Genomic DNA, 12,385 nt, shown 5'->3' on the forward strand with positions numbered 1-12,385 from the left:
TCCTGTCAATTCTTCCAAGATTCACATAAAAAACAAAAACAAGGACTGTGGCGTCTCAGTCTTTTCATACCTGGAATACCTTTTTCCAATCTTGTATCAATTTTTATGTTGAGAAATGTGACTTAAGTCAGATTTTTATAAAGATTTTATATATAGGCTTTGCTGAGTCTATTTTGATACGCGTATACGGTCTTGCCCCCAGGGACTCGGCCCATTCCTGTCCCCGAGGTTGGGGGAGGGCCTCACAGGCACCTCAATCTGCGGGGCGACGGGAACTACATTACCCAGAAGGGTGTGCGCGGACGCCCTTCCCTCTACTCCAATGACGGCCCCTAATTGGGGCATTTCCGTGAATATTAAATAGGACGAGGCGGGACTTCCGGCGTCTTTCTAACGGCAGTCGTCTGGTTGCTTATTATCGCCGGTGGTGGGATCCGGGGCTCTGGATCATTGGGTCTCGCTGAAGTAACGGAACCCGGAAAGGTTCCGAGGGGGCACCGTCCACACTGCACAGGAGTGAGCGGGTTGCGGAACCTACTTCCGGGATTTTCACCTCAGGTGTCCGCCATTATCCCGCGTGTCTCCTGGCCCCACGGACCCCAGAGGGTCCTATGGCAACCGGCGCGCTGACGGACCCGGCCCAGGTGACTTGCTCCCCAGATCCTGGGCAAATCGTCAGGCTCCCAGTGAGGGGCTCCTGCTCAGGGCCTTGCGGGTCAGGACTCTGTTTCCAGAACAGGAGGTGTGCACGTGTGGTGGCCCCGCTGCTGACTGGCGATGTGATGAGTGCGGACAGTGTTAACAGCGGTGGACCCAGCGCGTCCAACGCCTTGGCGGTGCAGGTTAGTCCGGGAACATTCGGGAAACCTGGGGTGGGAGTCCTTTCTGCAGGGAGCAGAGAATTTAAGGAGGAGTCAACAGTCTGGGCCAACAGTGTGAAGATTCTGGGAGCCATGGAGAGTTGTGAATAAATCAGAAACAGTCTGAGCTAGAGTTGGGAAAGTATTTCAAAGGCTGCTCAGAGGAGAACAGACTAGGGAAGGCGATGAGGGTGGAAGCAGGGAGACTGGGAGAGCCGACTGCGTTAGACTCGGAAGAATACGGTGGTTTCTGGACGAGAGTGGTGGCTGTGGAAGTTGTTGACCTGAAACAGACTGCCCGCGATTTCTCCTGCAAAGATGTTTCTTTTGTGGGATCATCAGGGAATATTGAAATTGGGATGTGCTGCCAGGGTTAGCGAACACTTTTACAGAAATTTTAAAAAGGAAGTTAGAAGGACTGTAGTCAGTGAAGCGTCCTTGGCTTTCATTGGCTGAGTCCTTTCCAGGGAAGAGAGCCCCTCTTCCTTCGGGATTCCGCTATTGTCTGAGGTCAGTGAGGGCTCACCCTTCTGGCGTGCCAACTCTAATTGAGGTTTCTGTTTATTAACTTTTTACAAAGGAATGTAAGTAATTAGATTCCAACAAACCTTGAAGATAATTGGCAGGATTTCCTGGTGCAGTGAATGTGGCTCTGAGATCAAGGACAGAGTGAAAAAACAGTTAAGGCTTTCTTTTGGCTGAGCGTCTGGAAGCCTTGAGATTGAGAAACTGATGTGGGAAGTCGGTTTCTGGGGGAGATCAAAAGTTGAATTTGGGACATGCTGTTTCTGAGATCCCAAAGTTGAGGTAACATGTAGGCTGCTGGAATCCATAGTCTGGAATTGAGGCGGGGGGGCGTCTCTGGCTCAGTGATGTCCATGTGCTGACAGCCTAAGTCCTGGATTGGGGGGCCAAGTCTGGATCTCAAGTTGGGGGGAAGTCCTGTCACTTTTCTGTGAGCTGAAACCCTCTCATCTGTAAGATGAGGGAAGGGAGAGCTGGGGCTGGAGGGCAGGGCCAAGTGGGTGGGACTTGCTGAGGCTGCCTGCAGATGGGAGTGTCCTGTGGTTCCGGGGCTTTCTGGGGAAGCAGGGGTGTAAGGAGTCGGGAGCCATGGCTGGGATGGAGATGGACAAGGAGGCGTGAGCTTGTGTAGATTCACTGCTCTGCACACAGCCGACTGTCCACTCCTTGTGGGGCCAGAAATGGGTCAGCCCTGCTGGTGGGGCAGCCCAGGCCTGGTCACGGGCACAGGTGCCTCAGCTCCCCCAGGAAACTGAAAGGTAATGATGTAAAGATTTAACACCCTGTGTAAGCAAGTAGTAATTGCTTAAAAGGACTATATATGTCTGTGTTATAATAACATATAAATGTTTAGCTTTTTCTTGGGCCCTTCACCTCGAAATCTGAAACCATTGGAGTTTTCTGGGAGTTGGGACTGTTTTTTGTTATTTACAACTAGCCCATTTTATACACAGCAGTTTATTATAAGGAGGTGCCTTAGGGTCCGTCTCCTGTATATCCTCAGCTTGGGACTGGTCTCCAGAAAAATCAGGTGATTTGAAAGTTTAACTTTCATCACCATGAGGGGCCTCCCAAGAATCAGAGGAGAACTAGAAATTAGGTATAAAAGGTGCTGAACAGTGAAATTCAAAGAGCCTCTAAATTGGTGCACAGATTGAAATGATGGAGGTGCTGGGAGGGTGGCACGTACTGAAAGGGCCTGGAAACTGTCTGCTGCCCTCCACACCTCTACCTGGACCTAGGCCGCTCTTAGCCATTTGGCTGTTCCTAAGGTATCCAGTATAATAAATCAGAAAAAGTAAGAAAAGTATTTTCCTAATTTTTGTTGGTTCTTTTAGTAAATTATCAGCACTGAGGTGAGATTCATAGGGAGGCCTGAGTTTGTAGTCAAGTGGCATAGAAGCACTAGTAGCCTGGGGACCAGGGATCAAAAGTGGTTTCTTAAAGGATGGCAGTCTTGTGGGACTGATCCCTTACACCTGGGACTCTAACGAATTTCAATACTATAGTAATAGGAATAAGTTATAGGGCACCCCAGTGGTGTCATAAAAGCAAAAAGCTGGTGGTTTAAAAGAGATATTTGGTCCCAGAATGCCTTGAAAAACATGTAAGAAAAAACTAATTTCAAAAACATTTATGAAAATGTTAATCCTGTGTTCTGTAATTCCGTAGGTGAATCTTAGCATGGGAGACGCATTTTGAGGTGTACACAAAATTATGAGATGGGCGTCCTAAGTGTTGCCATTTTACACATGAAGACACTGAGTCTGAAGGAGGTTGAGCCTTTGTTCAGGGCCATAGAGTTGTCCAGGTATAGCGCTGAAGATAAAGATCTGAGGTCAGCCAGAGGTCATTCATCTCCAATAAAAGGAAGAGAGGAAAAAGGTCAGCTTTAACATCCTCCTGATGATCACTTTGATCCCAGGTCTTCTTTCTTTGCACAGGTTGCCATGGTAGGAGCAACATCTGTGGTCCCTGGGCAGGTAAGGGGAAGAAGCCCCGGTACCTACAGAAATGCCATCCCTACCCCTGGTCCTGGCACATGATCTGGAGACACTGTTGTCCTAGGATGTTGTCCTTGGTTCTGGGCCCTGGGGTCCCCTCAGGCCCAGGATCCTGGAGGTCAGAAGTGGTCCTGAGGTGTTCCTGTATGTCCAGTGAAGAAGGTCAAATGGTGAGATGTCCCTGGGCACAGGGGCTGGCCTGTCCACATGCCTGGAGATGAGAGTGAGTTGGGAGGGCTCAGGGAGCAGCAGGATTCCGCTGAAAAGACTGAGGGCAGGAGTCGCTCCTGGGACGGCAGCCTGGGGAGCTGGGGCTCTCCTGAGGGTGTGGGGGCCGTGCCGGGTTTGCAGCAGAGGAGGGAGTGGTCTGGCTCTGGGTCTGAAGAGGCTGCTCTGCCTGCCCAGGGGAGGAGATTGTGGGGGTGAGGGTGGAGCCAGGGAGACCCAGTGGAGGGACAGCCCTGGTGAAGGTCCACTGAGACTGGATCCCAGCAGCGGCTCTGTAGCAGGAGAGGAGGTTCGTTTCTGTCTCGTGTGTGAGTAAAGGTGACCTTCTGCTGTACAGGGTGAGGGACAGTGGCCTGACACGACCCCGCGATGTGTGCCTTTAGGGGAGAGTGGAGATGCCGTTTCTGAGATGGGAAGTCCAAAGTAGGAGTAATTAACAGAAGTGCTAGCCAGAGTTACGCATCACCAGGCTGAGTGTGAGGTGTCAGGTGGGCAAGAGGAAACACCTCTGGAGATCAGGGAAGGCGGGTCAGGCTTGAAGGTGCTCCTGAGCAGGTGGAGAGCACGTGGCCCAGGCCAGATCTGAGCTCTCACAGGTCATGGGGGCGATGGCATGAAGGTTGTGGGGGAGGAGGGTCTTCTCCGTGGACTGGCTCACTTGTTGGGCACTGGGACAGGGGTGGGTGTCATCACTGTGACGGATGCGTAGGTACAGTGACCATGAGTGTGTGTGCTGGGGCTGTGAGGGGCCTCAGGTGCATCCTGGTCGCGGCACAGGATCCTAGGGGGTGGAGAAGGTACTACTGAGAGGGACCCAGAGGTGAGGCCTGGGGCACTATCTCCCCTCCGCAGGCTCAGGGTTTGTGATAAGTGTTGCTGGAGCCTGCAGACTGTCAGAGTGGCTGGCCTGTGCTGAGGGGGTGTGGGGAACACAGTGAGACGCCCGAGGCCTGGAGCAGAGGTGGCAGTGTTGGGGTGGGGGTGGGGTCATGGTCTGCGGGTGCGGGAGGTGAGATCCTCCCCGCTGGGCCGTGGGGAGGGAGTGTGAGGATGACTCGGGGCCCTTGTGCTCAGGTTTCCCCCAGGAGGCTGAGTGCCAGTGTCATTGTTGGTGGCACGGTCTGTGTGATCCCAGGAGAGCCGAGCGGAAGGAGAGTAACTGGGCGTGTGTGCGGCCGCCCAGAGCACCTGTGAGCCCGCCCCTCCCTCTCTGGCTTAACTGAATGATCTGAATGATGGCGGTCCCTGTGGCATCAGTCTCCACTCTGAGGGGGGCCCTGGGTGGACGACCATGACCTGGGGGTCCTGGTTCCAGAGGCTGCTGTGAACTCACCTGTCCCCCTCCTGACAGGGCCCTGTGACCTTTGAGGATGTGGCTGTGTACTTCTCCCAGGAGGAGTGGGGGCTCCTTAGTGATGCTCAGAGGCTGCTGTACCACGACGTGATGCTGGACACCTTGTCCCTTCTAGCCTCCCTGGGTAAGGCCCCGCGTTCCCACGCCCTCCCCTGTGCTGGGCTCCGCCCTTCTTTCTGCGTGACCCCCCCCCCCCCCCGCCTTCCCAGCCTGGACCGTGGGCGCTGCTGACTCCCTGATGTCCTGGCATTTGGCTGTTTCCCCATCCTGTGTGTGCGCCGTGTCCCCGGAAGCCGTTCACAGGAGGCGCTGGGCTCCGAGGCTGGAAGCCTGCCCGTCCACCTCCAGTTTGTCTCCCCGCTGCTGCCGCGCTGAGTGTGGAGACGTGAGGGGGGGGTGTCTGCGTCACAGGCTCCGCCTCCTGTTCTGTGCCCTGCCTGCCCCCGGGGTCCCAGGTACTTACCGCTGAGCATTTGTGGTCCACACACACTCATGTTTTTCAGTATTCTCCCCACGGTTCCTACAGCAGTAAATATCTTTCCTCAAGTCTGTCATTGGTTGATTCCCTCTGGGCCAGTGTCTTTCTCATAGTGGCCCTGTTTTCCTGTGAGGACTTGGATCTGGTAGGTTCCACGGCCACCCAGCCTGAGCTGAGGGGTGGAGGCAGCCCTGGGTGCCTGACGAGGCAGACACCTCTCTAGACACAGGAAGAGGGTTGACTGGATCCGGGGCCGTGAAGAGGAGCTGTAGGAAGGCGTGGCAGCATCCGTGAGACTCATCCTACAAGCAAATGTCCTTTGCTCTCCCCTGATTTAGTGCCAAGACTCAACAGTTGTCACACTTCATTTCTTTCTTCCTTTCCTCCTCATTTTGACAGTTGGCCACTTTTCACTTCTGTGCTTTCTGACCCCGTCTCTTTCCTCCCTTAGCGTCCTCCACATCTCTGTTTTGCCCTCTCTTCAGGGTTCTCCAACATGATGCATTTCATCTATTGTACATGTCTGTGTGTGATGTTTTTTGAGAGGTGCATGTTTACGTATGTGGTCCTCAAACACTGGGTCGCCAGGTAAGATTGCATTTTTGTGGAGGCCGACACACATTCTATGTGCACACACTTGTCTCCACCATACCCTGCTAAACATCCCTGGCCAAGGAGTGGGTGGTTCCCGGCCTCTCCTCCTGGCAAGCACCATATCCAGGTATCCAGGTTCTTGCTGGTCTGAGACATTTCCCATCCCGTGACCATCATAAGGCAAGCACTGCACAGTGCCCTCGTCTGCTACTTGATCCTTCCTCCCTTGTGTTGAAAACAAGCCCACTGACCTATGTGTCATGCACAGAGTTGTAATGGGCTCCTGTTGCACCAATATCTCCATGCAGCTTTTCAGCACTTTTTGTGCTTTCAGGTTGTTGTCCTGGAGTACATGCCGAGGTGGTCACTTCTGAACAAGGTGTTTCTGTAGAACAAGTGACACAAGCCAGGAGTCCAAAGCCAGACCCATCCATCCTGAAGACTCTTACTTCCGATACGTGTGTCCTGGTAGAGAAGGATGTTTCATACCTGGCCGAGCACCAAGGAGTCCCTCCTGGTCTGGAACCACCCTCTCCTGGGGCCTCTGGGGAAATGTTCAGTTCTTACCTAGAGCAGCACCAGAAGCAGCCCAGTGGAGAGAAACACCTCACAGGGGAGGGGAGCAGGGCCTTGCTCGTGACCGGCTGCAGAGCGCGTGTATCTGACAGCATGTTCACATGCAGGGAGGTCGAGAAGGATTTCCTAGGCACCCTGGACTTTCTCCAGCACCAGCCCTCCCACAGCGGAGAGCACCCACGTCGAAGCAGGAAGAGCAGGGAGGTCTCCCACTCTGAGCAAGGGCATTACAAGTGCAGCGACTGTGGCAGAGCCTTCAATAAAAAGTATAAATTCACAGAGCACCTGAGAGTTCACACTGGAGAAAAACCTTATGAGTGCAGTGACTGCGGGAAGTTCTTCAGACTCAGGGGGGGTCTTACTCATCATCGGAGAGTTCACACAGGGGATAAGCCTTTTGACTGTAGTAAATGTGGGAAAGTCTTCCTCTACAAATGTAAACTCGTTGAGCACCAAAGAGTCCACACTGGAGAAAGACCCTATGAGTGTAAGGAATGTGGGAGAGCCTATGCCCGCAAGGATTCACTGGTTCAGCACCAAAAAGTCCACACTGGAGAGAAACCTCATTCCTGCGGTGAATGTGGGAAGCCCTTCCTTTACAGAAATAAACTTCTCGTGCACCAGAGGATCCACACTGGAGAAAAGCCTTTTAAGTGTAAGGAATGTGGGAAGTCCTTCAGTTACAAAACAAGTCTCATTGTCCACCAGAGAACCCACACTGGAGAACGGCCTTACGTGTGCAGTGAGTGTGGGAAAGCCTATGTCAACAAGAAAAGTCTTGTTGTCCACCAGAGAATTCATACTGGAGAGAGGGCTTACGAGTGTAACAAATGTGGGAACTTCTTTACAAGCAACTTTGCCCTCAATAAACACCAGAACGTTCACACTGCACGAAGGCGTTATGAGTGCAGTGAGTGCGGGAAAGCTTTCAAGAGGAAAATTAGACTTATTGAGCACCGGAGGATCCACACTGGAGAAAGGCCCTATGAGTGTAATGAATGTGGGAAAGCCTTCAAGCTAAAGAATACCCTTGTTGGCCACCAGAATGTCCACACTGGAGCAAAGCCTTTCAAGTGCGGTGAGTGTGGGAAGCCCTACAGCAACAAAACAAGTCTTGTTGTCCACCAGAGAATTCATACTGGGGTAAAGCCTTTCCAGTGCGGTGAGTGTGGGAAGCCCTACAGTTACAGAACGAGTCTGATTGTCCACCAGAGGATCCACACTGCGGAAAAGTCTTACGAGTGCAGTTCTTTGTAGGCAGCTCCTAAGTGCATGATAAACAAGGGATTTCACACTGGGGAGATGCCTTCTGGACTTGAGCTTTCCTGCACTTGAGTTAATATCTAGCAGCACAGTCCCTGGGTCGTAGTGTAGGTGCCTGTTCCTCTTCTGTGGGGCCCGTCACACATTCCTGAAGTGGCAGTGTCCTTGTACAGTCTCACCAGAACAGCCAGAGCCCGCGTTCCCGTGCTTGACGTTCTCACCAGCACTTGGTGTGGTTAGGCTTTCTAACATCAGTGACATCATAGGTGTATGGTGGTAGCAAGTGATTTAAATTTGCATTTCTCTAACGAGATGGTATTGAGTGGTCTTCCCTGTGTTAATTCCCAACCATGTATCATTTTTGAAATGTCTGTTCATATCCTTTCTTGTGTTAATTACTGACTTTTGACATTTCTTCATGGATTATTCATCAAGGTTCTCTAATGGAAATATTTACCAATACATTCTTCCAGAATTGGGTTTGCCTTTTCAGTCGATTTTCTAGGAAAATATTTTTAATTTCAGTGTAGTCTAATTTGTCCATTTATTCTTCTGCTGATGATTCTTTTGGTGTTGTAAATAAGCAGCGTTTTCCAAATTTAAAGACACTGTTTCCTGTGTTTCCTTCTGTAATTTGTATGGTTTAGGGTTTTTATTGATGTAAATGAATCATTTTCAGTTAATTTTAGAAGTTATTTTTTAAAAATATGGATACCCATTTATCGCAGTGATACTGATTTAAAAGATTATACCTTTTCCCCTGAATTGCTCTAGTATCTTCATTGAAGGTCCATCAATTTAGGTATATGTTTATTTCTGGACTTTCTCTTCTGTTGCCTTTATCTACTGTGTTTATACCAGTATTTTGATGTGCTGAGTAATTTGTTTTATATATGTCTTGAAATCAAAGTCATATACTCCAATTTTCTTTATTTTTCAAAGGCATTGTAGCCATTCTTGGTTCTTAGCCTTTCCATGTGAATTTTAGAGTCCAGTTTTCAGTTTGTACATCACAAAAAATCTTCCTAGAAGCTTGATTGGGATTGCATTTAATCTTTAGTTTAGAAAGAAATACTGAGTGTCCCAGTCCATCAACATGATATATTTCCTTTTATTTAGATCTGATTTAATTTTTCTTAGTAATGTTTTTTTAGATTTCTATTCACAGGTCTTGCGTATGTATTTTCTACAACTGATGATTCTGTGAATAGGAATTTTAAACACTTTTTTTAATTTGTGAGTTGTTCAGTGCTAGGACACTGAGCTATCAAAGTAAGGATAGATGTGATCCTTCTTAATCTTATAAGTGACATCTACAGAGAGCTGTTAGAAGTGCTGTACCTTTGAACCATTATTAAAATACTTGCATTAGGATAAAATAAAAGGAGGACAGCTGCCCATTGCTCTCTTACTCACTGCTGTCCTGGAGCTCCAGTTTCATTCAGTGACGCAAAATGACGAATATGCCGCAGTGGGAAAGGAAGAAATAAATCACCAAACTTACATCCTCATTTGTCATCTTCACAGAGTCCAAATGTGGACACTCAATTTAGTGCCTGAATCCATCATAAACTCCTAATTTTTTCATCACCCATATGCTGCCCTTCTTGCTTCCTTAGGACCCTTCCCCTTCTGTTACACTATGCACTCAGCATCATAGATGAGCTGCTCATTGTATTGTTCCAGCAAATACAGAGTAAGTTCCAGGAGGGAAATGTGTGTTTATATGTTGTGCACTGATAGATTCCATAGTCCTGGAAAAATGCCTGAAATACATATGGTGCATATTGACGTCTTAAAATACGGAACAAACTATCAGCACAAATGTAACGTTCATTTGCACATCTGTGAATATACTTTCTACACCTCCTCACACTGTCTTTACTTCATTACCCTTAATGCTCTTCAGTTATGGGAAGAAACCATATTTTGCAAAAAGTGTTTAAATCAACTAAAAGGCTCCAACACCATTTTATTGGCTTCCTTCTCTTCTTAGATCTCAGATTTTTTTCCTCACATTCCATCAGGATTTTGATTGTTTATTCCAAAAACCAGTTTTCCTGCATCAATGTGTGCCACTCCTGATGGGTATCTGTCTTATGAAGCACTTTTGATAGCTGTTGGTAGGTACACAGTCCCACGTGTTTTTCAGAGTCATCTCCACTCCCCGTGCAGACACTGCGAGTGCGCTCACAGGTGAAGTGTTAATCAGTTCCCCATGAACAGATGACATCATGGACTTACAAACCTTCATCACAGGCTTATATGTCACCCCTGTTGCTCACTTTCAGAGATGCTGCCATGGCAGTCCTTGTTCTGGGAGCAAATACACATTTGGTAAGTATCTCTTCAGCAATCTGATTGTTTGGAAATATTTATCTCAGGAAACCAAAGATTAACTATTTTAAAACTAAATTTGGCTTCCTGAAATTAGAACAATAGAAATAAAACCTTAGATAGATTAGATATACAGAAACAGAGATTTAGACAGACAGATAAGAAGAAACCCATAAAAACAGGAAAGGTTTGCTGAGGAAAGCAAAGGCATGTTGCCTGTCATCAGCCTGCTCCAGGAGTACCTGGCATCTCCCCTCATTGCTTTGAAACTGGACTCACTGGATTCTCAGTAACCACACTGACTATAAAAGGGTTCACTGTCGAGGCTTCAAGCTAAGGTAGGTTGTGGGTAGTCAGATGAAGATGAGCTCTCACTCTGAATGGAAGCCTGGTGTCTGTGTGACATCTGTTGATTGGGGACATGTTTCATGGAGCCTTTAATGAAGTCTACATTTCCATCCTTGGTGGAAGGCTGTTCATGGCACCTCACATTCCTGGGTGTTCTCTTTATCATACTAATCGACACACTGCCCTCCTGGGGCCTTGGCTTCCATTCCTTCTATGAAAATGGATCCATTCTCCTCTCTTCTAACAGTCTATCACCTACTGATACATCTATCTGTGTCTTTTTATCTGTCATCTTTGCTTTACTGTAATTTCACCTCAACTGCATGTCCCGTTTATAATTTTTTTAAACAGAAAATAAAAATTTGGACCAGAGACCCTCTTAGAAGAATAGACCCACCCTACATTCAATGAGAATTTAATTTAGACCCTTCCTGTGTCTACACGACGCTTTGGGAAGTTACCAGTCATTGTCGGTGAGTCACTGCAGGTTGTCAGGAGTGGAGTGACCCGCAGCCTCAGCACTGCCATAGTTGCAGACACTCAGGTTTATGCAAACTTCGAGATTCCCACAGTCATTCTATTGACATTTGTTTTTGTTTTTTAACCTCATCTTGAGTCTTCTCAAGATTCCTGGTTCATTCCTTTGTCCATTTCACTTCATTTTTTGATTTTTTAACCTACTTTCATTACACTGGTGGTATTTTTTACTTCCACTTTAAATAGTGTAAGACTCATAATGTTTACTATTAATATTTTGAAAGGATCCACTTGTGTATAAAGTTAAATTGAATAAGGACATCAGTACACCATACTCCTCCTGCACACAGTCTGCAATCCAGGGAACAAACACTGTTCGCAAATGGTGAGGATCCCTCCAGAAAGAAGTGACAGTTTATTCCAAATCCACACAAACGCTCAATAAGATCTCTGTTCTCTTAATCCCAAATTAACTACTCTAAAGAGTACAGCTTCTAGATTTGAATGAAAGACGCTGTTGGGGTAAAGGGGGTGATTCAAAAGATGGGATACATTTAAAGAAAACTATGTAAACCTGTACATATTCTGCACTCAAGAAAGGTTTAAATGTCCCCTGCTTTTAACACCACCTTACATGAGCTTCAATATCTAAATCGTGTTTGATTAGTTATGGTTTGTGATTGGAAAGAAAAAATAGAAATTCAGCATCAGAGAATTATGACCCACAATATATTTTGGCAAATTAACATATGTTAGTGTTGAGAAACAATGGGAGAGTGTTTTCAGTTTCACTGGCATTTCTATCATTTGTGAAAGGTGTCTGATGCACACATGAATGTCTGTTAAGTACTGCCTATCCATGTATGTGCCCAGCATCTTTTTGGGTCCTTCAGAAATGTAATTACTATTGTTACTCAAGTTATTGGTAATAGATTTCTGTTCTATGTTCTGTAAATAAAAATGGAAGGCTAATTTTAATTTGTTTAATATAATTTATGAGTATTATTACAAAAATAATCTATGAATATTATTATGAAATAAAATGGCCTCTAGTTTGGACCGTGTGGAGCAGTGATTTCCTCAATGCAAAGTCATGAAAGCATGCTCCAACATACTTCCTTAGAGATTTATCGTTCTTTACATTTTGAGATCTAGGGTGTTATTTACTTTTAATTGTGAAGGCCGAGTCTACTTCTATTTTATTGAATCTCTGTTTTATGGTACAAATATTTAAATAATCACGTAATAAAGGATTTCTCAAGATGTTGATAATTTATATTTACCAGGAAAACTATATCCATTGACATGTATGTGTGATTTGTTTTAGATGCTCCCTGTTCTG

The 12,385-nt window shown here is 47.2% G+C and overlaps 1 protein-coding gene across 5 annotated transcripts; it reads left to right on the top strand.

Moving 5' to 3' along the window:
* The first annotated feature begins 398 nt into the window (after positions 1–398).
* Positions 399–12,100, top strand: LOC105105036 (zinc finger protein OZF). Of its 5 annotated transcripts, XM_064489932.1 has the most exons (6): positions 399–842; positions 3,329–3,367; positions 4,968–5,094; positions 6,377–7,696; positions 10,173–10,218; positions 10,918–12,100. In XM_064489932.1, coding segments are annotated over exons 1-6 (1,764 nt in total). In that variant the 5' UTR covers positions 399–611; the 3' UTR covers positions 10,919–12,100. The 5 variants fall into 5 exon arrangements, with proteins under 5 accessions (XP_064346002.1, XP_064346001.1, XP_064346004.1 ...); XM_064489931.1 differs by having other exon boundaries at positions 10,173–12,100; XM_064489934.1 differs by having other exon boundaries at positions 3,329–4,806; positions 6,377–12,100.
* The last annotated feature ends 285 nt before the right edge of the window (positions 12,101–12,385 follow it).

The sequence above is a fragment of the Camelus dromedarius genome, chromosome 9, assembly GCF_036321535.1.
Source record: "Camelus dromedarius isolate mCamDro1 chromosome 9, mCamDro1.pat, whole genome shotgun sequence".
Taxonomy (NCBI): domain Eukaryota; kingdom Metazoa; phylum Chordata; class Mammalia; order Artiodactyla; family Camelidae; genus Camelus; species Camelus dromedarius.